At 49.1% G+C, this 24,351-nt stretch overlaps 1 protein-coding gene across 2 annotated transcripts; it reads left to right on the top strand.

Moving 5' to 3' along the window:
• The first annotated feature begins 7,874 nt into the window (after positions 1–7,874).
• Rabep2 (rabaptin, RAB GTPase binding effector protein 2) lies at positions 7,875–24,341 on the top strand. Of its 2 annotated transcripts, none has more exons than XM_052199443.1 (13): positions 7,875–7,972; positions 8,364–8,573; positions 13,917–14,074; positions 17,120–17,230; positions 17,313–17,657; positions 18,636–18,731; positions 18,824–18,922; positions 21,275–21,430; positions 22,598–22,775; positions 22,885–22,896; positions 22,990–23,045; positions 23,298–23,414; positions 23,761–24,341. In XM_052199443.1, exons 1-13 carry the CDS (start codon positions 7,948–7,950, stop codon positions 23,860–23,862), a joined length of 1,665 nt encoding a protein of 554 aa, XP_052055403.1. In that variant the 5' UTR covers positions 7,875–7,947; the 3' UTR covers positions 23,863–24,341. The 2 variants fall into 2 exon arrangements, with proteins under 2 accessions (XP_052055403.1, XP_052055410.1); XM_052199450.1 differs by having other exon boundaries at positions 23,730–24,341.
• The last annotated feature ends 10 nt before the right edge of the window (positions 24,342–24,351 follow it).

Raw genomic sequence — 24,351 nt, 5'->3', positions numbered from 1 at the left:
AAGGTCAGCCTAGAACAAAGCATGTTCCAGACCCAGAAGGACAGTGGTACACACCTTAATCTGGGCCACACCTTCTGCTGGAGGCCCACATAGGGGCGTAGGAAGAAGGAAGATTCACTCTTCTTTGACTTCTTGCACTTACTGGCAGGCACATCTATTGGAGTTCTACAGAAGGCCAGCTCAAACAACTAGCCTCATGGGACTGAGCAACTACTAGATTCTTGGACTTCCCATCCACAGCTGTCCATTGTTGGGTTAGTTGGACTACAGACTGTAAATCATCAAAATAAATTCCCTTAATATCTAAAGACATTCCTTAAGTTCTGTAACTCTAGAGGACCCTGACTAATATATCCACCATGGAGGCCTTTTAACAAGGTTTAAAGCTGAGGCTTTTTAGCTAGGGCAGTCTCCCAGCCAGCTATCTAGCTTAACTGGACTAATCCTGGCATTATTTTTTTTAAAGATTTATTTATTTATTATATGTAAGTACACTGTAGCTGTCTTCAGACACTCCAGAAGAGGGTATCAGATCTTGTTACGGATGGTTGTGAGCCACCATGTGGTTGCTGGGATTTGAACTCAGGACCTTCAGAAGAGCAGTCGATGCTCTTAACCGCTGAGCTATCTCTCCAGCCCCTAATCCTGGCATTATTACATCCACCATGTGACTGGCTCTACCTTTCTGCTCTGTTCTGGTCCAACTGCTCACCTCGGTGTCTCCTGGCAAACACAGACTGTGTCTGCTGCTCTCTCCTCTCTGAGAGTTCTGCCCTCCCTTTCCTGCCCTGCTATTGACTGTCAGGTCTTTACAGTTACAAAATAGAAAACCAGGTGACAGGCTATAGAAATGGCAATAACAGAACCCTGCAAGCATTTGGCTCTCTGCCAGTTAATTAGTCATTGAATATACAGAGACACACCTTCATACAATGTACCCCAACACACATACATAAAATAAAGTGAAATAAATATGGGGAAAAAAAGGTTGTGATGTGGTAGCATACTCCTTTAATCCCAACACTTGGGAGACAGAGGCAGGCAGATTTCTAAACTCCAGGCCAGCCTGGTTTACAGATCAAATTCTAGAACAGCCAGGGTTATACAGAGAAACCTGGCTCTCTAAAAATAAATGAATAAAATAAAAAGAAAGAAAAAACTTATTTTCTGTGACCTGGGTTTCTTCTCCTTTCGTATTCCTCCTATCCTTAGACTTGGTCTTTCCATTGTGTCTGAGATTTCCTGGATGTTTTGTGACTGATTTTCTTTGACTGAGGTATCCATTTCTTCTATTGTTGTGGGGTATTCGCCAGGAAAGACTGCTCAAACATGGGTTTAAACCCATAGACTTTGTTATCGGCCTGGAAACTACACAGGGGGCTCTTGGTATCTCAGTGTAGCCCTGAGCATTTCTTGGCATAAACTCTTAGTTTTGTTTTTTCTTTAGTCCAGACAGAGTCTCTCCATGTATCCCTGGCTGTCTCCAAACTCTCTCTTTGTAGACCAGGCTGGCCCCAAACTCCACCTACCTAGTGCTGGAATTAAAGGCATGTGCCACCCCCACCGGACCTCAGCATGAACTTTTAAGCACAAAAACCATCCCTTGAGTTGACATACTTCATTAACAAGAACAGGAAAAAAAAAAAAGAAAGAAAGAAAGAACAGTTCACCGGAAGCAGAACTACAAAAGCCCAAAAGCAAGGTTAGTTGCAGTTTTTCTTGTTTTTTTTTTTTGTTTTTTTGTTTTTTTTCTTTTTACTTTCTGTATAGCCCTGGCTGTCCTGGAACTCATTCTGTAGACCAGGCTGGCCTCGAATTCAGAAATCCGCCTGCCTCTGCCTCCCAGAGTGCTGGGATTACAGGCGTGCGCCACCACCGCCCAGCTGGTTAGTTGCAGTCAATCAACCTCTACTCATCTATCCCAGCAATGGCGGCACGCGTCCCTCGCTACCCACCCCAACGTTCTGGGTTCCCAAACGAAAGACACACATGCAGCTTTATATTGCAATATGCCTTAAACAGGTCAGTGGCTGGGCCCATTCCTAACCTCCACATGGCTGAGGTACTTTCCGACAATCCCAACTCATCACTTGATAAAACCTATATTCCACCTTAGCTGCCCCGGACCTGCAGCCCTTCATATTGTGCTCTTCCACATTGGCGTCTCTGTCCTACACTTCTCAGGCGGGGCAGCACCGCCTTTACCAGCATGGTGGCTTTCTCCTTCCTCCTCCTTGGTCCCTGGCCATGGAGTCCTACAAGTCCCGCCTCTGCCTCCCTGTCCAGCCATTGGCTGCCGGCAACTTTATTTACTTATCAGAACCAACTGGGGGCCAGGAACCCTCAGCATTTTACGAGCTAATTCTCTTGCAATTTTGGGAACCCAATTAACATAATACAAGCATCAGACCGAATCCACAACCGTACATTTAGAGACTGTCCCTGAACTATGGACTTTGATGAATTGGGTCTTTTTTTTTTTTTTTTCATTTTTGGCCAGTGGTGCACGCGGAATTTCACAACCTGAATGGCACTTCCATCATGAAGTCAGTTGTGCTAAGTTGGGCCCTGTGATACTATCATGTCTTTAATGCCTAAGATTTTTGATAGGCACTTCTCTCCCTCATGACAGATATAAACCAGATTAGACCAGATTAAAAGTTGATAAAGGCAGGTTTATTAGGAACCAGCTCTCAGTGCCTTACCTGATCTCACAGGTGGAGGTCAGTGACATCACACATCTGGGCTAAAGCAAGGGGGTTTTATAGAGTTGAAGCGAGGAGTGATGACGTGCCATACATGGTCAAAACCTGAGTCCCTGGGCGGGACTCTTGGGTGGCTTGCCGGAAATGCAGAGATGAGGAGTTACAAGTTAGCCCAAGGTAGTTTTCCAAGTAGTCGAGGGCATTTCCTCTGTGTGGTTGGGCTTGTTGGAGCGGGGAGAGCAGATGGGGTTTCCCAGCTCATACAGGGGAGGAGCAGGGGTTCCAGCCGGACAATCCTCTCTTCCATCTCTGGTATTATGTTGGTGAAGCTTTCCTGTTCAGGCTCCTATATTTTCATTTCCTGGTTTCTCTGAGTTTGAGTTTTCTTTATTGATTGTACTTCCACTTTCAGGTCTTGAACTGTTTTGTTTGCTTCCTCCCACGGTTTGTTGTGTTTTCATAGGTTTCTGTAAGGGATTTATTCATTTCTTCTTTGAGAATCTCTAGCATACTCAAAAAGGCTACTGCAGGGTCTTTCTCTTGTGCTTCAGTTATGTCTCCATTTTCTGAGCCTACTGTGGTAGGGCTGCTGGGCTCTAGTGGAAACAGATTGTCCTGGTTGTTAACTGTGCTTTTATGATCATGTCTAGGCATTTAGCCTTGAGAAAATTGTAATTCTAGACACAGATATCTGGTCTTGTCTTTGGTGGGTGGTTATTTTATTCCTTGGTTTCTGTTGCTCCCTCTAGTTCTTAGAAGGTTGTGTATCTGTGTTGTTGCTGGTAGGGAATTTTTCTGGGATCTGGCTAGATGTGGTCACTGGGGGGATTCAGGTAAAATGTATTTCTTCTATGTATTAGAGCTGACATTTACGAATGGGGATGGGCTAGGAGTTGGGGGTGGGGTTTAATGGGTCCACAAGGGGGAGGAAAGCAGGGTGTTCCACCAGGATCTGTTTATTCTCCTAGCAATGGGAACAGGGAGTTAGGAAAGGCCACAACAGGTAGTCTGCCACAGAGCTGGGACTAAGACTGGGAGGATGGAGTTGGAGGCGAAGGAGAAGAGATAAACACAGCCTAGCTGCTTCCCTCTTGTGTTGTTTTAAATATATAGTTACATGTAGTTCATGTTGGCCTCAAACTTGCTATTTTGCTGAGGTGACCTTGAACTTTTGGGTCATCCTGCCTTTCTACCTCCCACATGTTAGACTTTAATTCTTCATTGACATAGTTCTGGGGTTTGTTTGTTTTTGGTGGTGGTGGTAGTCTTTGCTTTTTTTTTTTTTTTAAATTTGGGGATAGGGTTTTACCCTATAACCCAGGCTGTTTTAGAACTCACTATATAGCCCAAGATAGCTTTCAAACACAGCAATCCTCCTGCCTCCATCTCCCAAATGCTTAGACTATAGAAATAAGTCAAGAGACTGTTTTTGTTGTTTGTTATTAAATTTGTTTCTTTTCTTTTCTTTTCTTTTTTTTTTTTTTTGTCTTACATAACTCAGGCTGGCCTCAAACTCCCTATGTAGTTCATGATACCCTTAGAATCTTGATCCTCCTGCCACCATCTTCCAAGTCCTAGAATTACAGTCCTGAGATACTAAGCATTTGGGTTTGGGAGGGGGGATTGTTTTTGAGGCAGGGTCTTGCTATGTAACTCAGGCTAGTCCAGAACTTCCAGTTCTCCTGCTTTAGTTTTCCAAGTGGGATCTTACATCACTACACCACTGCAACTGCTGACAGATTTCCTTTACAAGGAAACGAATGGTTTGGTTTGGTTTTTAAAGATTTATCTATGTATGTGAGTACATTGTCGATCAATGTCTTCAGACATACCATAAGAGGGCTGTGAGCCACCATGTGGTTGCTAGGATTTGAACTCGGGACCTCTGGAAGAGCAGACAGCGCTCTTAACCACTGAGTCATCTCTCCAGCCTGAAACTAATGCTTTTAATTTTTGAGACAGTGACTTACTATGTAGCTCTGGCTGGCCTGGAATACTTGTAATGTATACCAGACTTGTAAAAGTAACTTTTATCTCCTCAGATGAAGGGATGAGATGAGAGCCAGCCCAAAGCTGTGCTTATATACTGCTTGGGATGAGCCAGAGTGTTTCTTTCTCTGCTCTAACTTTCTCTAGGCCTGGGCCTGGAAGCTTCTAGCCTTTGTACAGTCTAATCTTTCAAGCTGACTGATTCAGTCTAGCTTCTCTTAGCTTCTGACTTAATTGCTCTGCTTGGAAAAACTGTCTCTGAATTCCACAAACTAAACTTCACTGACCAGACAAACTGAATGGAACTGCACAAACTCAACTACATTCAATGCAACTGCACCAACTGCAATGAACTCAACTGTATTGGGTGAACTCAAGTGCACTCACAGAACAAACTCAACTCTCTGCCCTCTTTGCACTGATCTTTTTGTTTGTTTGTTTGTATTTGGTTTTTTTCGAGACAGGGTTTCTCTGTATATCCCTGGCTGTCCTGGAACTCACTCTGTAGACCAGGCTGGCCTCTAACTCAGAAATCCACCTGCCTCTGCCTCCCAGAGTGCTGGGATTACAGGCGTGCGCCGCCACCACCACTGCCCGGCTGCACTGATCTTAAGTAGCCTCTCTTTCCTGTGCTGTTCTCGTGAGAGTTGGACATATCCTATCTCTGACTCATTCTGTCAAATCTTTCTCTAATTCATCACTTTACCTCTCAATTAGATGTGACTTTCAAACATGGCTGCTCCCTTCTACAAACTTTCTCTACACTGTTAGGGATGAAAGGTGTATACTAACAGTATGTCTGTATTCCAGCCAGGGGGATTAAAGGTGTATCATTCCAGCCAGATGACACAGACCTAGGTGTAGCATGATTTATATTTTGTGTGCCTGACCCTTTAAAGGACCCTTTGCCTTTCAGTGTCAGTTGCCTCTTAGAATTCTGGGAACAGGAGAGTTTATAAAAATCCAGTAGGGGGCTGGGAGCTGGGAATAGGACTCAGGAATAGGATTCAGGGATAGTAGAGAGAAGGTTCCAGTAGGCAGAAAAACAGGGTCAGAGAGCTAAGTGAGAAGACAGCTGGTGACAGCTGAGACAGGAGAAGCAGAGCTAAGCAGAGGAGATATGTAAGGAGACAGAAGAATCCATGAAGAAACCACAAAAAAGTTGCTGAATATACAGAACAAAAATAGAATGAAACTTACACCTAGGTCTTTGGATGTGATCCCTTGCCAGTGCAGCCAGGTTGCTGAATTTAAATTCCTCTACAAGGCTAGCCTGTAACTAAGAGGAAATCTGCCTGCCTCTGTCTCCCATTGTTTACATTAGAGGCACTATCAGCTATATTTAGCTTTTATGTGGGTGCTGAAGCTGTAAACTATGCCCTCTAGCTTTCACAGCAAATACTTTTTACCCACAAGGTGGTCCCTAAGCAGCACCCTGCAAAAGATTTCGAAGCGGCAGTTCAGCCCTAGCCACAATAAAATGCCCTCGCAGGAGCTGTCAAAAATGGTGGCCCCTGTCAAAATGGCGGCAGGGTGGAGGACTTAGCCTGCAGCCATCACAGGAGCTGTCCACTGTGATGCCTCTTCTTACCGCGCCCCGCCCCCCGCCCCCACCTCAGCAGGAGCTGTCCACGGTGGCAACACCTTTCCTGCCTCTGCCTAAAGCCTTGGTGAAATGTCACTGCAGGAGCTCTCCAGCCTCAATAACAGCCCCACAGAGATGGCGCCCCAGCAAAAGCTGGTTGTGGCCAGGAAGGACTTCCTACACTAACCCATAGCCTGGATGCAGTAAAAAGGAAAAAAAAAAAAAAGCCAATAATCCCTAATCAGGAAAACCCCTAAGCTTCCCGCAAAACCCCACCAATCCTTCAACAGGAAAACCCACCAACCCTTGAGCTCCCCAAGGTCAGGACTTGAAATCCCACCAATCCTCAATCTAGAAATCTCTACCCTGAAAAGCTCCACTCCCTAGGAAATCCTATATAAGCTCCGCCCTCTATTTAATTCCCTGCTGCCTGCTCCTAGGAACAGAGGACAGCCATCCCTGGATTTGTCCTTCACACCCTGGACTCTCCAATGAATCTTCTTTCATGAGATTTTCAAGGCGGGAGCATGTCAGCATCCAGGCAGGCATGGTGCAGAAGGAGCTGAGAGTTTAACATCTTGTTCTGAAGGCAAACAAGAGAACAGTTTCCAGGCAGCTGGGGGGATATCGGGAGGGAGGACGTCTTAAAACCCACACCCACAGTGACATACTTCCTCCAAGGCCACACCTACTCCAACAAAGTCATACCTCCAAACAGTGCCACTCCCTGGGCCAAGCATATTCAAACCACCACAGGCTGTCTGGGTGATCACCTGTGGTGGGCTCCCTGTCACAGTAGAAGCCCACCAGTAGGCACATAGGAGGAGATAAGGGTTATCTTGCTAGTTCAGGAGTGATGGGTACTACGACTGGGTGTTAGTGCTGGAGAAGTGAGGAACACGTCCTGGTGTTGGTGTGCATTCCAAGGAGACCACAAAGAATCAAGGACTTCCAGGTTCAAAGTCTTTTTACAGAAAACCGGTTTGGAGGCAGGGAGACCCAGGCTCTGTACTTGTTTGAATTGCTGTGACCCTCCAAAGCGAGAGGTCATACATAATGAGAGATTGACCCAGACACAGGCTGAGAGATTTACAGCCCTGAGAGTGGGGAAAGAGATTTGCAGGAGGCCGTGTGAAAATGGGGGTGGAGACACGTAGGTTTCGCACCTCTACCACTGACTGCGCCAGGCTTCAGAACGCCAACCCAGCCCTGGCCCGCGGGGCGGAGATGCTGGGCGGGCTGGGCAGCACTTCGCTGTAACGCGAGCAGGGTTACGGCGGAAGGGCGGCTAGGCAGAGGGAAGGGGGAGGCCGAGCGCTGCGTCCTCCAGCTAAGGCCAGGCGTTCCAGGAGGTGGCCTCGAGTGGAGCCTCAGAAGACTTTCAGGCACCAGAGAAGAGTACCGCAGACCCGAAGCCCTCGAAACTTTCAGGGAGCGAGGGGAGCGCGGGGAGGGGCGGTCCCACGAGGCCGCAAGAAAGGCGGGACCCAGGCCGGGCGTCCACTCGAGTGCATTCGGCGTCTCTTGACCATACCGCCCCCCCAACCCCCGCGGCCCCTGCAGACCCGATCCGGAAACAGCCGAGCGGATCCGGAAACAGCCGAGCGGACCCGGAAGCGGGAGTGCCATCGTCAGTGAGTGCGGGAATCCGCCGTTTGGGCTGAGACGATGGCAGCTGCGCCAGCAACTCTAGGTGAGAACCAGCAGCACAGGCGGCCAGGGATCGGTGCGGGAGGGCGCCGCCGTGCACGTGGGGAGTAGGGGGCTGGGGGCGGAGTCGAATGCGAGTGCTGGCGGCAGCCGGCCAGCGTGGAGGCTTGGGAAGGGGGCGGGGCACAGCGCCCACCGGGGTGGGCGTGGTCTGTGCGGTGGGCGTGTCTATGGGTTGGGCAGGTAAGGAGACGAGGCGGGGTCACTTGGAAGGGATTGGACCGTAGAGCCAAGTTAGTTGGGACTCGGGGAGGGGCAGGGCTCGATGAGTGGGATGAGGCCCAAGCAGATGGAGTCTGGACTGCTGGATGGCCTGAAGTGTTAGGAGACAGGCGAACCGTGGGAAGAAATTTTGACCACTGTCACCCCCACAGCTCTGGATCCCCAGCCCCAAGAGGATCAAAAGGATGCATCCGAATCAAGTGAGCTGAGTCGGCTTCGTGCCGAACTGGCCGGTGCACTGGCAGAAATGGAAACCATGAAGGCTGTAGCTGAGGTGAGCGAGAGCACCAAGGCGGAGGCAGTGGCTGCAGTGCAAAGACAGTGCCAAGAGGAGGTGGCTTCCCTGCAGGCCATCCTGAAAGGTGAGGAACCCGCTACCAACACACCCACCTTACAGCCTGTGTCCTTGCATCCCACTAACTGGGAATGCGGGATGAGGAAGGCTTCAAATGAACTTCAGGTAGCTCAACAGAGAAAAGACTGTGTCCCAGAATCTGAGTACCCCTTTCTCTTTTGCAGAGAAACACCACAAGTGTTGTCAGCAACTCTTGTCAGTCACAGCTAAGTGTAGCAATCATCTTTACCCATTCTCTCTTGGGTGTCATTTCTTGTTCTTGCTGACGTCAGATCAGCCCTGAATATGAGCCAGAAACTTCTCATTTCCCTTAACCAGCCTCATTTTCGTCTGGGTCTCAAGGCTCGAAGCAGCCTGTTCTCTCTGAGCTGTAGTCCTATGGTCTCCTTCCTTCCCAGGCACCCCTACAGCACCCTACACAAATGCATGCATCTCCTTCCTTCTCTCCCTGTCTCATGGCCTCTGTGGATTGGTAGACACCAGCTTTCTTGGTCCCAGGTCATCCACCTTTTCCTGTTCTCTGTCCCTTTCCTCTGGGTAGAGGTCAGAGTCTCCTTAAGGTTGTCAGGCCTGCCCTTCCTCTGTGTCCTGGTAGTAGTGTTACTATGGCTAGCTCTATTGGGCTGCTTCCCCAGCCTCTCACAGATCTCCCTCTCTGGTCTGCCCTTGACCTTGGCTTCCATAGTAAACTGCCTAGCATTCCCTTCCTGTCCTACCATTCCCAGTAGCTTGCTGGCCAGCCAAAGTGGAGAGCTCCCAAGTCAATAAGATCCTACTGCAAAAAATAAGATGGAGCAAATAAGGAAAACGTAAGATACTGACCTCTGGCTGATGTGAGTGTGCACACACACAAATGAAAAAAGAATATCCTGAGTTGTAACAGTGACTGCTCTTTATTGAACTCTTACCATGTGCCAGAAACAGAGCTAAATGCTCTATGAAGTAAGCTTTCTTTTTCTTTTCTTCTGAGGCAAGGCCCGGGCTAGCCTCATACTTTGTATGCAAATAACATCTTCTCCTTCTCCTCCTCCTCCTTCTTCTTGAGTTCAGGGTCTGTGTGTGTTTGTGTGTGTGTGTGTGTGTGTGTGTGTGTGTACGTGTGTGTGTACGTGTGTGTTGAGATGTGGGGGTGTCATACCATGACACGGTATACATGTTGGGCAGGAGGACAGCTTTGTGGATTCATTTCTCTCTTTCCACCTTTCTGTGGGTTCCAGAGCTTGCACTCAGTCATCAGGCTTTCATGACAAGCACCTTTAACCACTGAACCATCTTGATGGCCTTGAACTCATGAACTTCCACCTTCAAGTGCTAGGATCAAGGCATGCATTATTATGCAGTACTGGGAATCTAACCCCGGGCTCTGTGTATGCTTGGGAAACACTCTACCAACTGAGCTACATCCCCAGCCCTGTGCAATTTTATTTTTTATTTATTTTATTTTTTATTTAATGGCAGGATTTTTTTCTCCCCTTCCCTTCTCCCTCTTGCTCCAGGCCCCACTCGCTCCAGCCCATGGGGGTTTTTTATTTGTTTCTCATTGTGGATGGTTGTGAGCCACCATGTGGTTGCTGGGATTTGAACTCGTGACCTCCAGAAGAGCAGTCAGTGCTCTTAACCGCACTGAGCCATCTCTCCAGCCCTACTGGCAGGATCTTACACTGTAACTAAAGCTAGCTAGAATTCATCTTATAGTCCAGTATAGCCTCAAACTCAAAGGTAAACAAACTTCCTGCTTCAACCTCTCAGGTACTAGGGTGTTGGGTTGGAGCTACCATCCTTGGCTGTGTTTAATATTCATAACAAAGTCTTTGAGATAGGAGTCATTAGCTGACTGTTTACAGAAAAAGCACAGAAACAGGGACAGGCTAAGTTGCATAGAGTGATATGGCCACATAGCAGCAGATTTGAACCCAGGAATTCTGGCAACTTCTATATCTAATGCTAGTACATGTTAAGCTAATAGTCTAGGGCAAAGCCTGATGACCTGACAACCCCTGGAACCCACAAGGTGGAAGGAGGAAGCCAGCCCCCTCTGACCTTACAGCAGAAACAGAACCAAGTCCTGAAAATTATCCTCTAGTCTCCACATGTATGATCTGATACAAGATCACACACATACACAAATAAAATTAAACATGTGTGTGTTGTTGTTTTTGTTTTGTTTTTTTTGAGACAGAGATTCCCTGTGTAGCCTTTGCTATCCTGGAGCTCCATCTGTATACCAGGCTAGCCTGGAATTCAGAGATCTGCCTGCCTCTGCCTCCAGAGTGCTAGGATTAAAGGTATGCGCCAACACTCTCTGGCAGAAATAAAATAATTTTAAAAGTTTATTATATTGTGTGTGTGTGTGTGTGTGTGTGTGTGCGTGCGCACACACACACAAGTATGTGACCCTGACAGAGGACAACTTGTGGAGTTCCTTATACTGAGTCCTAGAGATAGAACTCAGATTATGGGTCTGCAAGCACCTGTGTCTACTGGGCCATTTTACCGGTGTATAAATAAATCCAAATAAGTAAATGAGCTGGGCATGGGGGTGCACTCCTTCAGTCTCAGCACTAGGGAGGTAGAGGCAAGGGGCTATCTGTGAGCTCCAGACCAACCTGGTCTAGATAGTAAATTCCAGGCCAGCCAGGACTACACAGTTAAAGACCCTGTCTCAAAAAAACCAACCAACCAAGCAAAAATACCCCAAGTATTGTCTAGGCATAGTATTGCACACCTATAATCCCAGCACTTACTTAGGAGGCAGAATCTGAAAGATCTCAAGTTCCAGGCCTGCTTTGAAAACAAACAAACAAACAGACAAACAAACAAACAGACAAGTGAATAAGTAGCTGAGGAACTACAAGAGGTTAACACCCCTGCCATCTGCCCCTAATCCGTGGCTGAATTTCCAGACTTCTGAGTTTGGCGTCTTGAGAACCATATGCTGTCTGTCACCTTTCCCGCCTTTCCCTTCATCCTTTGTACACCCTCATACTTGGGCTCTTCATCATGCTGATGCTCAGACACAGCCCATGCTGGTCCTGTTGCTCTGTCTTCCCTATTTTCTGTGTAGCCAGCACCCTGGCCTGGCCAGGCCCGGGGACACCCCCACTCTACCCTCTGGGATCCACAGCTGAGGAATGGGTCCTCTCACCCCACACTCCTACTGTTGTCATGTCTATCGCCACCAAGCTGTGATTGCCAGGGGGTGGGCTTGTCTGATTAATCGCTGTATCTACAGAGGTATCACTATTATCAAGTATTGATTATTCCAGACATACTAATAGGAATAGATACTCGATCTTCAGCATTATTATACAAATAACTGGGCAATTTGTATTTCTGCACATCAGGTTTTTCAATTTTTTTTTCTGTATGTATTTGTAGAAGTGTGTGCATATGTGTGTGTGTGTGTATGTGTGTGTGTGTGTACATGTGCTCACTTCCATGTGAAGGCCTGAGGCCAGTGTCAGGTGTGTTCCTCAGTTGCTCTCTACCTTATTCATTCATTCATTCATTCATTCATTCACAGCAGCGTCTCTTACTGAATCCTGGAGTTCAGGATTAAGCTAGGCTGCCTGGCCAGCAAGCCTCTGTCTGCCTCCTCATCCCTGGGATCACAGGCACATGCTGTTGTGCATGTGTGTTTGTTTTAACATTCATGTGTATTTTATGTGTATTGTGTGTTTTGTCTGAACATATGTCTGTGCCTGCAGAGGTCACAAAGGGTTCTGGATCCTTTGGAACTGGGTTATAGCTGGTTGTGAGCAGCTGGGCATTGAGCCGTGAGTTCTCTAGAGAAGCAACCTCTGAGCTTGGTTTCTTAGTATGGTACCTGGGATTGGCACAAGGTGAGCGCCTTTCCATCTGAGTCCGCTCCCAGCCCCACATTTGTGATCTATTTCCCTTAGTTTAGTTTGGTTTGCTTGATCCCAAGCCTCACTGCGTAGCACAAGCCTCAGTCATGTAATCCTCCCCACCTCCGGCTCCCAGGCACTGAGATTTCAGGCCTACCATAATTTTTTTGTTTTGTTTTGTTTTTGAAGCAGGGTCCTTCTCCATAGCTCTAGCTGTCCTGGAATTGGCTCACAGAAATCCCCGTGCCTCTGCCTCCTGAGTGCTGGGGCTACCACGCCTGGCTTGCTGGTATCACAATTGATTCACTTGTACAACTAAGCCCGGCGTAGGTCACAGAGAAAGTGACAACAGCAGTAACAAGAGTTGCAGCTTGCTGCGTGGTGGCAGCATACACCCACCATTGATCACAGCACTCAGGAGACAGAGTCAGCCTGGTCTAGAGAGCAAGTTTCAGGACAACCAGGTCTGAATAGAGAAACCCTGTCCAAAAAAAAAAAAAAAAAAAAATCTAGCTCGTACTGCAATCAGTGTCTGCAGTTTCTGTCACAGGCTGCATAGGCAGGGCCTTGAACTGTATCTGACATCTGACATGTCTTAGGGTCCAGGATTTGTTTTAGCCACAAAATCAAGTATAACATCACACTGTTCTGAGAGCAGAGTAGGCATTTGGGGACCCGGGATACTACCCATCAGCCAGCTGTTGGCTGTTTGGAGACTGTTGGTGACCCAGCTTGGCCAGCCTACAAAGCGCCCTTTAGTCAGCTCTCCCTTCACCCAAAGCTTCAGGCTGTGTCTCGGGGGTACTCAGTCTGTCCTTGGTCTCCAGCATGCCAAGGCTAACCATAATAGTCACTTTCTCATATGTGAGTGAATGTGTTACCGGTGATTTGAAGGAACGCCCTCTCTCCTGCACACACCTGAACAAATCTCCTGCCAAAGGACCTTTCTGCTTGGGTTGTGGGGAATTGTAGTTTGTTTTGCATTTGCTGTGCTTGAACAAAGTGGATTCTGTTTCTGTTCTTGGCCCTTCTGACATACTGCTCCTTTGTTTTTACTAATAACAAGGCCTCGGGCAGGGGTGGCGCACACCTTTCATCCCAGCCAGCCTGGTCTGTAGAGCAAGTTCCAGGACAGCCAGGGGGCTATACCAAAGAGGAGGGGAACCCCCCAAAACCAAACCAAACAAACAAAAATTAAAGAAAAATAATAACAAGGCCTAATACTTGCCTGTTCTTAGTAAAAATATCCTGTGGTCGGTTCTTCAGTTGGGATATATCTGAGCAACATATTGTCCAGGTGGTCCTCACTGTATGTGAGATGTTTGAATCTTCCATATGTCCCCTCAAACAGAGTCATGTACTCCCTTTTGCTACTGAGGACCCTAGTGCAACAGGTGCTGAGGTCTTGCCCGGGGCCATTTCTGCCCAGCTCCCATGATAACTACTGTAGTTAATCACCTTGGAGAGGGCAGGCACCAAGTACCCACCCTTCCTGCCTACAGACTCCATCAGCAGCTATGAGGCCCAGATCGCAGCCCTGAAACAGGAGCAGCAGCAGCAGCAGCAGAACTCTGAGGAGAAGGAACGAGAGCTGGACCACCTCAAACAGCTGCTGGCCCGGGCCCACCCTTTGGACTCCTTGGAGAAGCAAATGGAAAAGGTGGGGGTGGGATGGCGTGCCCTATCCCTGGGGTTTGAAATGATAGTGATTGTTGTTGTCCCATAGCCTGTGATTGGACATGGTGATGATTCCTGGTAGAACACAGAGCCTCCCCACTGGCTGTTGAGAGCTTAGCGGGATCCTTGCTAGAAGTGACTAAGTTTATTTACCTCTAGAGACAAGGTCAGTCAAGCAAAGGAAGGAGAGTAACCCCTTCTGTGCCAGACACCATGCTGAGTGCTCACCAGTGTTGGTCTGTGTTGGTCTGTGGTCTGACACTTTCTTAACACTCATTAATCACAATAGGAAGCTGGGTGTGGTGACAGGTACTGGTAGTCCCAGCCATCTGGGAGGCTGAGGCAGGAGAATGGCTTGAGACCAGGGCTTCCAGACAGCCTGGATAACATAGTAAGACACTTAGCATTTGTCTCTTTGTCATTTTCCTTTCCTGCCCCTTTCTCATTGAGACAGGATCTTGCTATGTAGCTGAGGCTGGCTTTGAACTTGGCAAAAGCTCCTGCTTTAGCTCCTGAGTGCTGGTATTTATAGGAATACACATCCATAGCCAGCTAGAAACCTGGAAAACTGTGTGTGTGTGTGTGTGTGTGTGTGAGAGAGAGAGAGAGAGAGAGAGAGAGAGAGAGAGAGAGAGAGAGAGAAAGAGACTACATACAAGCATTTTTTTCATGCATCCTAAGCAAGCACTCTTTTTATTATTATTATTATTATTATTATTATTATTACCTGCACATTGTGGTGCATATCTATAATCCCAGCACTGGGAAATCTGGGCAGAAGAATTATAACTTTAAAGCTAGCCTAAGGGTACATAATAATACCTCCATCTCGAAGATGATAAAAAGAATTAAGTTCTAGGGTGCATATATTTCCCTGTGTTCCCTTTTATTAGCAGTTGTGCTTTTACCCTATTTCATCTCACAGAGGCTCTGTGAGGTAGGTATTAGTTAGAACCCAAGGAAACAAGAGCTAGAGTAAATTTCCTGCCTATGAAAACAAAGATCCAACAGGAGCCCAGGGCTAGGGCTGTGTGGTTCAGTTGCTAGAGTGGTTGAGTAGCATGTACAAAGCCCTGGGTTCAATCCCAGCACTGCATAAAACCAGGCACAGTGACACAGGCCTATACTCGGAGCATTATGGTGGAAGGAGGATCAGAAACCCAAGTTCAAGGCCAGTTTAGGGTGTGAGATCCTACCTCAAAAACCTAAACAAGGGCTGGAGAGATGGCTCAGAGGTTAAGAGCACTGACTGCTCTTCCAGAGGTTCTGAGTTCAATTCCCAGCAACCACATGGTGGCTCACAACCATCTGTAATGGGATTGGATGACCTCTTCTGGTGTGTCTGAAGACAACTACACTGTGCTCATATAAATAAAATAAATAAATCTTTAAAAAAAAAAAAAAAAAACTAAACAAAACCAGAGCCAGGGAAGAAAGCCTTTAGCGTGCAGCTTCCGCTAGGAGGTGCTGTTGGCAGGTTCGGATGCTAGCTGCCCCACACTCAGCTGAGCTGTGTGGTTTGCCTGTGCACAGTGTGTGTGTCCCAGGACTTCGGATGGCTTACCCTGTCTGTGACACTGGAGTGTTAGTTAGCTTAGTTTGTCTAAGGAGAGTTTGGGGGAATTCAAGAGGTTGAAATGGAATTGCTTGAGAAAGGTGACAACAGATGAAGAAGCAGGTGCCTGGAGATGTGGCAGGGACTTTTTTTTTTTTCTGACCCCATGCAGGATCCCAGGCTTGAAAGGAGACAACCAAGAAATGGTCCTCTTTATGGTTAGGACAGGAGAAAGGGAAGGTGTGTCAGCTAAGTCTTACGATTGGGATGGGAGAAAGAGAAAGCTTGTCAGGTACTGTCTGCATGGGATTGGAACCTAAATGAGCAGTGGTTTAAATAAGATAGGAAGGGTTTTTTTTTTCTTTAAAGTCCAGACTGATGAAGCAGTTCAGCAGGCCATGAGAAACCCAGGCTTCTGGGACTGGAGAGAGTGCTGGGCAGCTAAGAGCACTCGCTACTTTTCCTGAGGATCCAGGTTCGGTTCCCTGCACTTATTGGTGGTGGCTCACTCTAACTATAGCTCCAGAGCATCCGCTGCCCTCTTCTGGCTTCTGACGGCACCAGATGTGCCACAGTGTGTATATATGCCAGCCAGACATGCATATACATAAGATAAAAAAAAAAAAAGAGGAGAAATGTAGGCTTCTGTATTGCTGTTTGACTGTAACTAGTAGGTTACCTCATGGTCCAAGATGATTGCTTGAAGGTCGAACAATCATATCCACATTCCAGCCAGCAAGGTGTATAAAGAAAGACACACCTTCCTGTAAGGAGATGGTCTAGAGAGTCATGTATTGAGCACGTGCTTACATGTCATTAGCTAGAACTAAGATATGTGATCACTTTTAGTTCCAGAGCAGCTGAGAGGTAGAGATGGTATTGGTTTGGTTTTTTGTTTGTTTGTTTGTTTGTTTTTGTTTTTTGGATTTTTTTTTTTTTTTTTTTTTTTTTTTTTTTGAGACAGGGTTTCTCTTTATAGCCCTGGCTGTGCTGGAACTCACTTTGTAGACCAGGCTGGCCTCGAACTCAGAAATCCACCTGTCTCTGCCTCCCAGAGTGCTGGGATTACAGGCATGTGCCACCACTGCTCGGCAGAGATGGTATTGGAAAACTGAAGCCATTTTCAACTGTGCCCAGTTAAAAAATCTGAGGTCCTATGATATAAAAGGGGTCCTATGCATGTTGAGGCCAGGGAGGGACTGGGGTGGACTTGCCCAAAACACTTCCATACATTTATGAAATTCTTGAAGAATAAGTGAGAACACTTTTAAACAATGGATGTTGGGGTGGAATTTTACGAAGAGGACAAGAGGAAGCATGTCATGGCCTTGGCTCCTTTCCCTGGAAGCACTTAGAGCACGCGGGTTCTGGAGTCCTGAATAGGTGGGCGTGACCTTCAGGGAGGATGAGAACAGACAGTGGCCATCACTCAGGATCCAGGGGCTGTCACTTCCCAATGCCCCACCCCTCCAGGCTCACGAGGACTCGGAAAAGCTTCGGGAGATTGTGTTGCCCATGGAGCAGGAGATTGCAGAGCTGAAGGCGAAGCTGCTGAGGGCGGAAGAGCTGATCCAAGAGATCCAGGTAAGGGGTAGCCAGAGGTGCCGCGGGAAGGAAGGGCGCCCAGAACACCGGCCCCCAGCTTCCTCCCTGCAATTTTCCCTAGAGACGACCAAGGCAGCCTGCCTCCCTGCATGGCTCCACAGAGATGCTTCCGCTGTCAAGGAACCCCTCACCACCACTGGAACCCTTGGAGGAGCCAAGTGGAGACGCAGGCCCAGCTGCTGAGGCCTTTGCCCACAACTGTGATGACAGTGCCTCCATCTCTTCCTTCTCCCTCGGTGGGGCCGCCACTGGTGCCTCCCTACGAGGCCCCCAAGGCCTCAGCCCTGAACAGGAAGAGACAGCTTCTCTGGTGTCTACTGGCACTCTGGTCCCTGAGGGCATCTACTTACCCCCTCCTGGGTACCAGCTTGTTCCAGATAGCCAGTGGGAGCAACTGCAGGTAGAGGTGAGTGGATTGGGCTTGGGCCTGTGGACATTCCTGCCTCCCTGGATATATGGGGGCTTGCACTAAAGCTACAGTGGAGAGGCCACTGGGAGGGAGGATGGTCCCCTCCCAGCAAAGGAACTTGAGAAGGGCATGCATGGAGTTCTGTAGAAGATGATGTTATGGTCAAGATGTTTATGTCAAGAACAAAACTGAAAAGGGTGGGAGTGTGGCTCAGTGGTAGCGGACTTGCCTGGCCTGTGTAAGACCCTGAATTCAGCCCTCAACAAGGGGGTGGGTGGGAGGACTGCATTCCAACTAGCCCAGAAGATAACTGAGGTAGAAATTATTTAATCCTGGACCCGGGTTTCCTACCCCGTCTTTGACCCTTTAGTTCCCAGATAAAACACACACACAGCTTTTCTATTTACAATAAGCCTTAAACTGCACAAGAGCTGAGCGGTTACTATAAGGTTAGTAGGTTATTAGAATCTACTTTCCTGTTGATAATCCCGAGTTATTACTACTGCTTGCTGTGTTTCGTCTGGGCTGCTCTTGACTCCAATTGGCCAGCCCTCAGGGCCCTGTTCTCACGGCTCACCTCACCCATGGCTGCTTCTCCTTCTTCCTCTGCACCTTCTTCTTCCCCGTGGTTCTTCTCAGACCCCAAGTCCGGAGAAACTGAAACCCCTACCTATGTCTCTTCTGCCCAACTATTGGCTTTGACATCTTTATTCACCAATCAGAAATAATCTGGGGGCAGGGTCACTTAGGTTTAGTACAGACTCCAGGTCTGGTGTGTGTGTGTGTGGGGCACACTTAGCATTACAATGCACAGTAAAAGACTCACCAGATAGCTGTAGAGATGGTGAGGAGTAAAATGCATCTACCTCGGTCCACTTTGGAGGAGCAGTGGGACCTCCTGAGGGATGGGTGGGGAAGAATAGGTCGACCCTGGCCATCAGGGCTGAAAAGTAAGTCTGAGGCCGGCCCTGGCAGGGGCGGCAGCTGCAGAAGGAGCTGGAAAGTGTCAGCCGCGAGCGGGATGAGCTGCAAGAGGGATTGAGACGAAGCAATGAGGACTGTGCCAAGCAGGTGAGTTCAGCCTCAGGGTGGGGCGCCCCCTGCCCTCCGTCCCGCCCCCTGCCCTCGGCTGCAGCCCTCCTCTCATGCTCTTTCCTCCTCAGATGCAGGTGCTCCTGGCCCAGGTCCAGAATTCAGAGCAGCTGCTTCGAACTCTGCAGGGAACTGTGAGCCAGGCCCAGGAGCGCGTGCAGCTACAGATGGTGAGCGAGCCTGGGGTCAAAGAAAGGGTCAGGACCACCTGGGGCCCCAGAGGGTGTGGAGAGACCGGATATCAGCCCTGCCCCACACACCTCAGCCAGCTGCTCTCACTAGGTGAGGGAAGATCTGGGGGCAGCCTGACTGGCCAGAGCTGTGTAGTCTTGAACTAACCCTACCACTTTGAAGTGTGCTCCCCGCCATCTATGATCAGAGTTAATGGAGTCTAGTGTGTGGTCAGAAGAGCTGACAGCATTGCGACACGGGCAACCCCACACAGAGGTGGGAGAGGGCCGTGGTCAGACAGTCTGATTGTAAAAAGAAATCAGAGATCTGCAAATGCGTATATTGCCTCCTAGTTTTACAGTTGGCAATTACTTTAGCGTTTAAAAAATGTATGTTTCGGGGCTGAAGAGATGACTCAGCGGTTAAGAGCACCGGCTGTTCTTCCAAAGGTCCTGAGTTCAATTCCCAGCAACCACATAGTAACTCACAACCATCCGTAACAAGATGTGACGCCCTCTTCTGGTGTGTCTGAGGACAGCTACAGTGTACTTACATATAATAAATAAATAAATCTTTTAAAATCAAAAAAGCACATTTCAGGGGCTGGCAAGCTGGCTCAAGTGGGAAGGAGGACTTGCCACCAAGCCTGATGCCCTGACTTCGATCTCCAGGACCCATGTGGATGAGAGAACTGACTTGACAGGTTGACCTCTGACCTCCACACATGCTTATGCATGTGCACTTTCACATTTAAAGTCAGGTGTGAGTCCAGCACGCCGGAGTTTGAGACAGGAGGATCATGAATTTGCCATTAGCCTGGACTATAGCAAGGTGATACATCACACAGTAAACACACACACACCATAGTGCATAAGTACCCACACACATACACACATAATAAAAATATATTTTAAAAAACACTGCAGAGGGGCTGGGGAGATGGTTGAGTGGTTGAAAGCACTGGCTGCTCTTCCAGAGGACCTGGGTTCAATTCCCAGCACCCACGTGGCATCTTGTAACTGTTTGAAACTCTTATTCCGAGGGATCTGACACTCTCATTCAAACATGCATGCAGGCAAAACACTGCTGTATATAAAATAAAAATAAACTAAAGTAAAAAAAAATCCACATAGCAGAACTGTGCTTGCCTGGCATTCAGTCTCCAAGCCCTTGTAAACTGACCAAGTATGGCGGCTCATGCACATAATCCCAGCACGCAGGAGGAGGGGGAGGCAGAAGAGCCTGGAACAGCAGCTCAGAGAAATAGGGGCAAATAGAACATTTGCTGGGGGCTGGAGAGATGGCTCAGCAGTCAAGAGCACCGGCTGCTCTTCCAGAGGTCCAGAGTTCAATTCCCAGCACCCACATGGTGGCTCATAGCCATCTGTAATGCCCTCTTCTGACATGCAGCCTGAGTCCAATTCCCAGGGAGAACTTTAGCGGTGGCTCGCATCTATCTGCAGCTCCGGTTTCAGGGTATCCAGTGCCCTCTGTGGCTTCCTCGGGCACCAGGACGCACATGGTGCACATGCCACACGCAGGCAGACATACATGCTCATGCCCATAAATTGAAAAAAACAAAATAAGTCATCCTTGACTACCCAATGGGTTAGAAGCCTGGGCTTAAAAAACAAAAACAAAAGATGTGTTGCTGCCAGAGGTAGCTGTCCAGCACTCAGAGGGCTGAGGTCCGAGGATCAGGCCAACCATGGCCACAAAGCTGGGGGGGAGGGGTAAGTGCCTCTGGAGAGGTGGCCTAGGACCTAAAAGCACTGCCTCCTCTTTTCACAGGACCCAGGTTCAATTCTCAGTACCAATGTGTCAGCTAACAACCATCTCTAACTACAGTTCCAGGAGATCTGACATCCCCTTCTTACCTCCACGAGCACCAGGCTCACATGTGACGTTTAGATACACATATATAGATAGGCAAACACTCCTGAACATGAAACAAGTTTTGAAAACATGCCATCTGAATGAAATAACCACAGTGGGCTGAAGCTGCCAGTGTGCCCACAGGGCCAGAATCTGAAGAGCTCAGGGACTGAGAGGGTAAAAGAGTTTCTTCTTGAACCAGTCGGTGATGGTATACACCTTCAAGCCCAGCATTCAGGAGGCAGGGGCAGGCGGATCGTTGAGTTTGAGACTAGCCTGGTCTACATAGTGAGTTCCAGGATAGCCATGGCTACACAAAGAAACCCCAACTCAAAAAACAAAATTTTTTTTCTTTTAGCAGGTCAGAGAGCCGGGCTTTCTAGATATCTGTTTAGCTAGCCATAGGACTTGGGGTTAGCCTCTGGGACTAGAGCAAACCCATCCATCTAATTGCTTTTGCTTTGGACTGTTCCCAGGCAGAACTGGCCACTTCTCATAAGTGCCTGAGCCAAGAGGTTAAAAGACTGAATGAAGAGAATCAAGGGCTCCGGGCTGAGCAGCTGCCACCCTCCGCCCTCCAGGGCCCAGGGCAGTGGGAGGACCAGGACGAGGCCCTGCCAGGCTCCGTACAGGTAGATCACACCAAAAAAAGGTTGTTTACCATTTTTACTACACCCCTTGCCACCCATATGGTCCCCACAGCTGGGGACAGCCACCCTACCACACATGATGGACAAGCATGGTGCACTTGAACCATATTTTGAGCCCTTGACTTTCTTGAGACAGCGTTTCTCTCTGTGAGAGGCCGGCCCCCTGTGTGTGGCATCTCAGGGAGGGCCTGCTTGCCACACAGCTGTTTGCTGTTTCTCAGTGATGTTGGGTCCTGAAGATTGAGTTCCTCAGAGTCTTTGAACCTGTCCTCTCTGATGGGCTCTGTTGTTTTATATGTAAATAATCTATTTGTAAACTAGTCACCTAGCTCCTCTTCTACCCTGAGGGTTATCGCTGAATATCCACTCCAGTGTGACCGGGCCTTCAGTTTCTCATGTTCCTGTTCTTTTCTTGGTTGGTTTGGTTTGTTGAGATGCTCTCCTAATAATCCAGGCAGCTCGGAAGGAATGCCCTGTATGCCCAGGACGCCTTAAACGTCTGATTGTCCCTCTTCCGTCTCAGGAGTGCTGGGATTACAGGCCCACACTATCTCCCCTCAGGTGGTTGGTTGGCTTGGTGTGGGGGTATTTGTTTGCTTGCTTGCTTGTTTTTAGAATTTCTCTGTGTATCCCTGGCTGTCCTAGAACTTATTCTGTAGACCAGACCTGCCTTCAGTCAGAGCTCCACCTGCCACTTGGTCCCGAGTGCTGGGACTAAAAGTGTGCGCGCCCGCCTGGCACTGTCCTCAGTTTTTACAAAGTGCTAGAGATCAACCCTGGCCTTATGCCTTGAGGCAAGCACTCTATCAACTAAGCCACGCCCCGGTACTCCATACCCCCTTCTTACCAGAGTTGTCATTACATGCATAATGGAGCGTTTAACTTGAGTTGTTTGGAGGCTTATAAGTATTCTGGAACTTTCTACACTGTTCTTGAAAGTCCTCTATACCACGTGGTAGTCATAGTCTCCCATTCCTTCATTCCCCTGTAATTCCACAGCTTGCTTTCCTCTCTGACTGTGGCATTTAGTTTCTTGGCTGTTTTAACTCCCTTCCCCACCCCTCCCCCTTTTCCACACTCCCCACCTGGCCAATGGTTCCTGCCCGCCTCTTCTGCCCTGCACCCAGCAGGCCCCTGTGTCTCTTGCAGGAGCTGCATCTGCTGGTGCAGCACACCAGGCAGCAGGCGCGGGCCAGGCAGCAGGCGCAGGAGCATGAGGCTGAGCGCCTGCGCATTGAAATTGTGAAGCTGCGGGAGGCACTGGGCGAGGAGACAGCAGCCAAGGCCAGCCTGGAGGGACAGCTGAGGGTGCAGCGAGAAGAGGCAGGTAGGGAAGACGGTCAAGCTGCCACACGGCCTCCCGGATCGGGTACATGGGCATCGGGAGGAGGCGCGCTGGAGATCCAGTCCTGACCTCTTCTCTCTTACTCCTACAGATGTGCTGGAGGGTGAGTAGGGCTCAGCACCTTAGGGAGAGTTACCACAGTGGGCTGGGACCACGTGGGCCTGACTTCCAGTCTCCTTACGCCTTGATTTCCCAGCCTCCCTGTGCAGCCTGAGAATAGAGACGGAGCGGGTCCAGCAAGAGCAATGCAAGGTGAGTATCCCGGTGGCCTGGCTAGAGTAACACACCTGTGTGGAGATGGCTCCCCTCACACCCTTCGTGTCTCCCTCAGACCAGGTAGCAGGAAGCCCTGCAGCAACCACCTGGCTCCAGCCAGAGGAGCCCAGAGTCTGGTGGTATTGAAGGGACACCCACGTGGGTCACTTCGTGGCTGTGGCCACCCACTCTCTCATCTAGCCCAAGGTGAGGTGAGTCAGACCCCAGCTCCACGTCTTGTCCTTACAGGCCCAACTCACAGATCTTCTCTCAGAACAGAGAGCCAAGGTGCTCCGGCTGCAGGCTGAGCTGGAGACCAGTGAACAGGTGCAGAGGGACTTTGTACGGCTGTCCCAGGCCCTACAGGTATGACCTGGCCTTTCCAACCTGCCTGGTATGGCTCTGGGTGACTTGTCCTGGGTCTCACAAGGACAGTCCCTAACTAGGATAGGGACTGTCTAAGTCTAGCATGTTCTTTTCCCCCCTGAGCTATTCCTCAAAACCGTGGAAGCTCTCTTGCATACCCTGTTGTATGACAGAGTCATGCTGTCAGCCGCAGCAATGGCCAGCAGCCTTGCTCCTGGGACTCACTCCTTTCCTTGACCCCATGTAAACACAGATTGATTCTGTGGAGCTGACTCGAGGGGCTGGCTGGTCAGGCAGGGACTGTTTCCTCCACAGGGCTTTCCATATCTCCCACCCAACCACACAGGTGCGCCTGGAGCGGATCCGCCAAGCAGAGAATTTGGAGCAAGTGCATAGCATCCTGGATGAGGCACCCCTCAGGGACATCAGGGACATTAAGGATTCTTGAGGGGCCTGGTGAGAGGCTTCCCTGCTGGGGAAGCTGCCCCTTTCTCTACCGGAACTGTGAGGCATAGACTGCGGGAAGTTCGTCAGCTGCAAACCCGGACAGCGGTGTCCCCAGGGTCACTACTTCCACCCAGGGTGGCTGGGCCTGCCCTCAGGGATAATGCCTTGAAGAGGGTCCCAGCCCCCTTCCAGAACCAAAGTGCAGGCTGAGCCCTATGGCTTCTGGGTAGCCATGCCCCCTCAGGGCTCCAGCTCTCCCACCCTGTCACCTCGGGCCAGCCGCCAGTCCCACACTCGGGCACACCTAGCTTATGGCTAGAAGCTGTTGGATTCAGTGGGCTCCTCACACAGCTGGGTCACATGACTGGACTGTATGACACTGAGGTGTTTGCCCATAGGCACCTGAAATGGGCCCCAAAATGTCAGGAAGCAAGGCCAGACTTTTCTGTCATTTATTTTCAATAAATAAGCAGTCAGCTAGTCAGTTGCC

This window comes from Apodemus sylvaticus, chromosome 1 (genome assembly GCF_947179515.1).
Source record: "Apodemus sylvaticus chromosome 1, mApoSyl1.1, whole genome shotgun sequence".
Classification (NCBI taxonomy): domain Eukaryota; kingdom Metazoa; phylum Chordata; class Mammalia; order Rodentia; family Muridae; genus Apodemus; species Apodemus sylvaticus.
The sequence above is the reverse complement of the archived record's forward strand: the minus strand, read 5'-3'. Positions and strand labels throughout refer to the sequence as shown.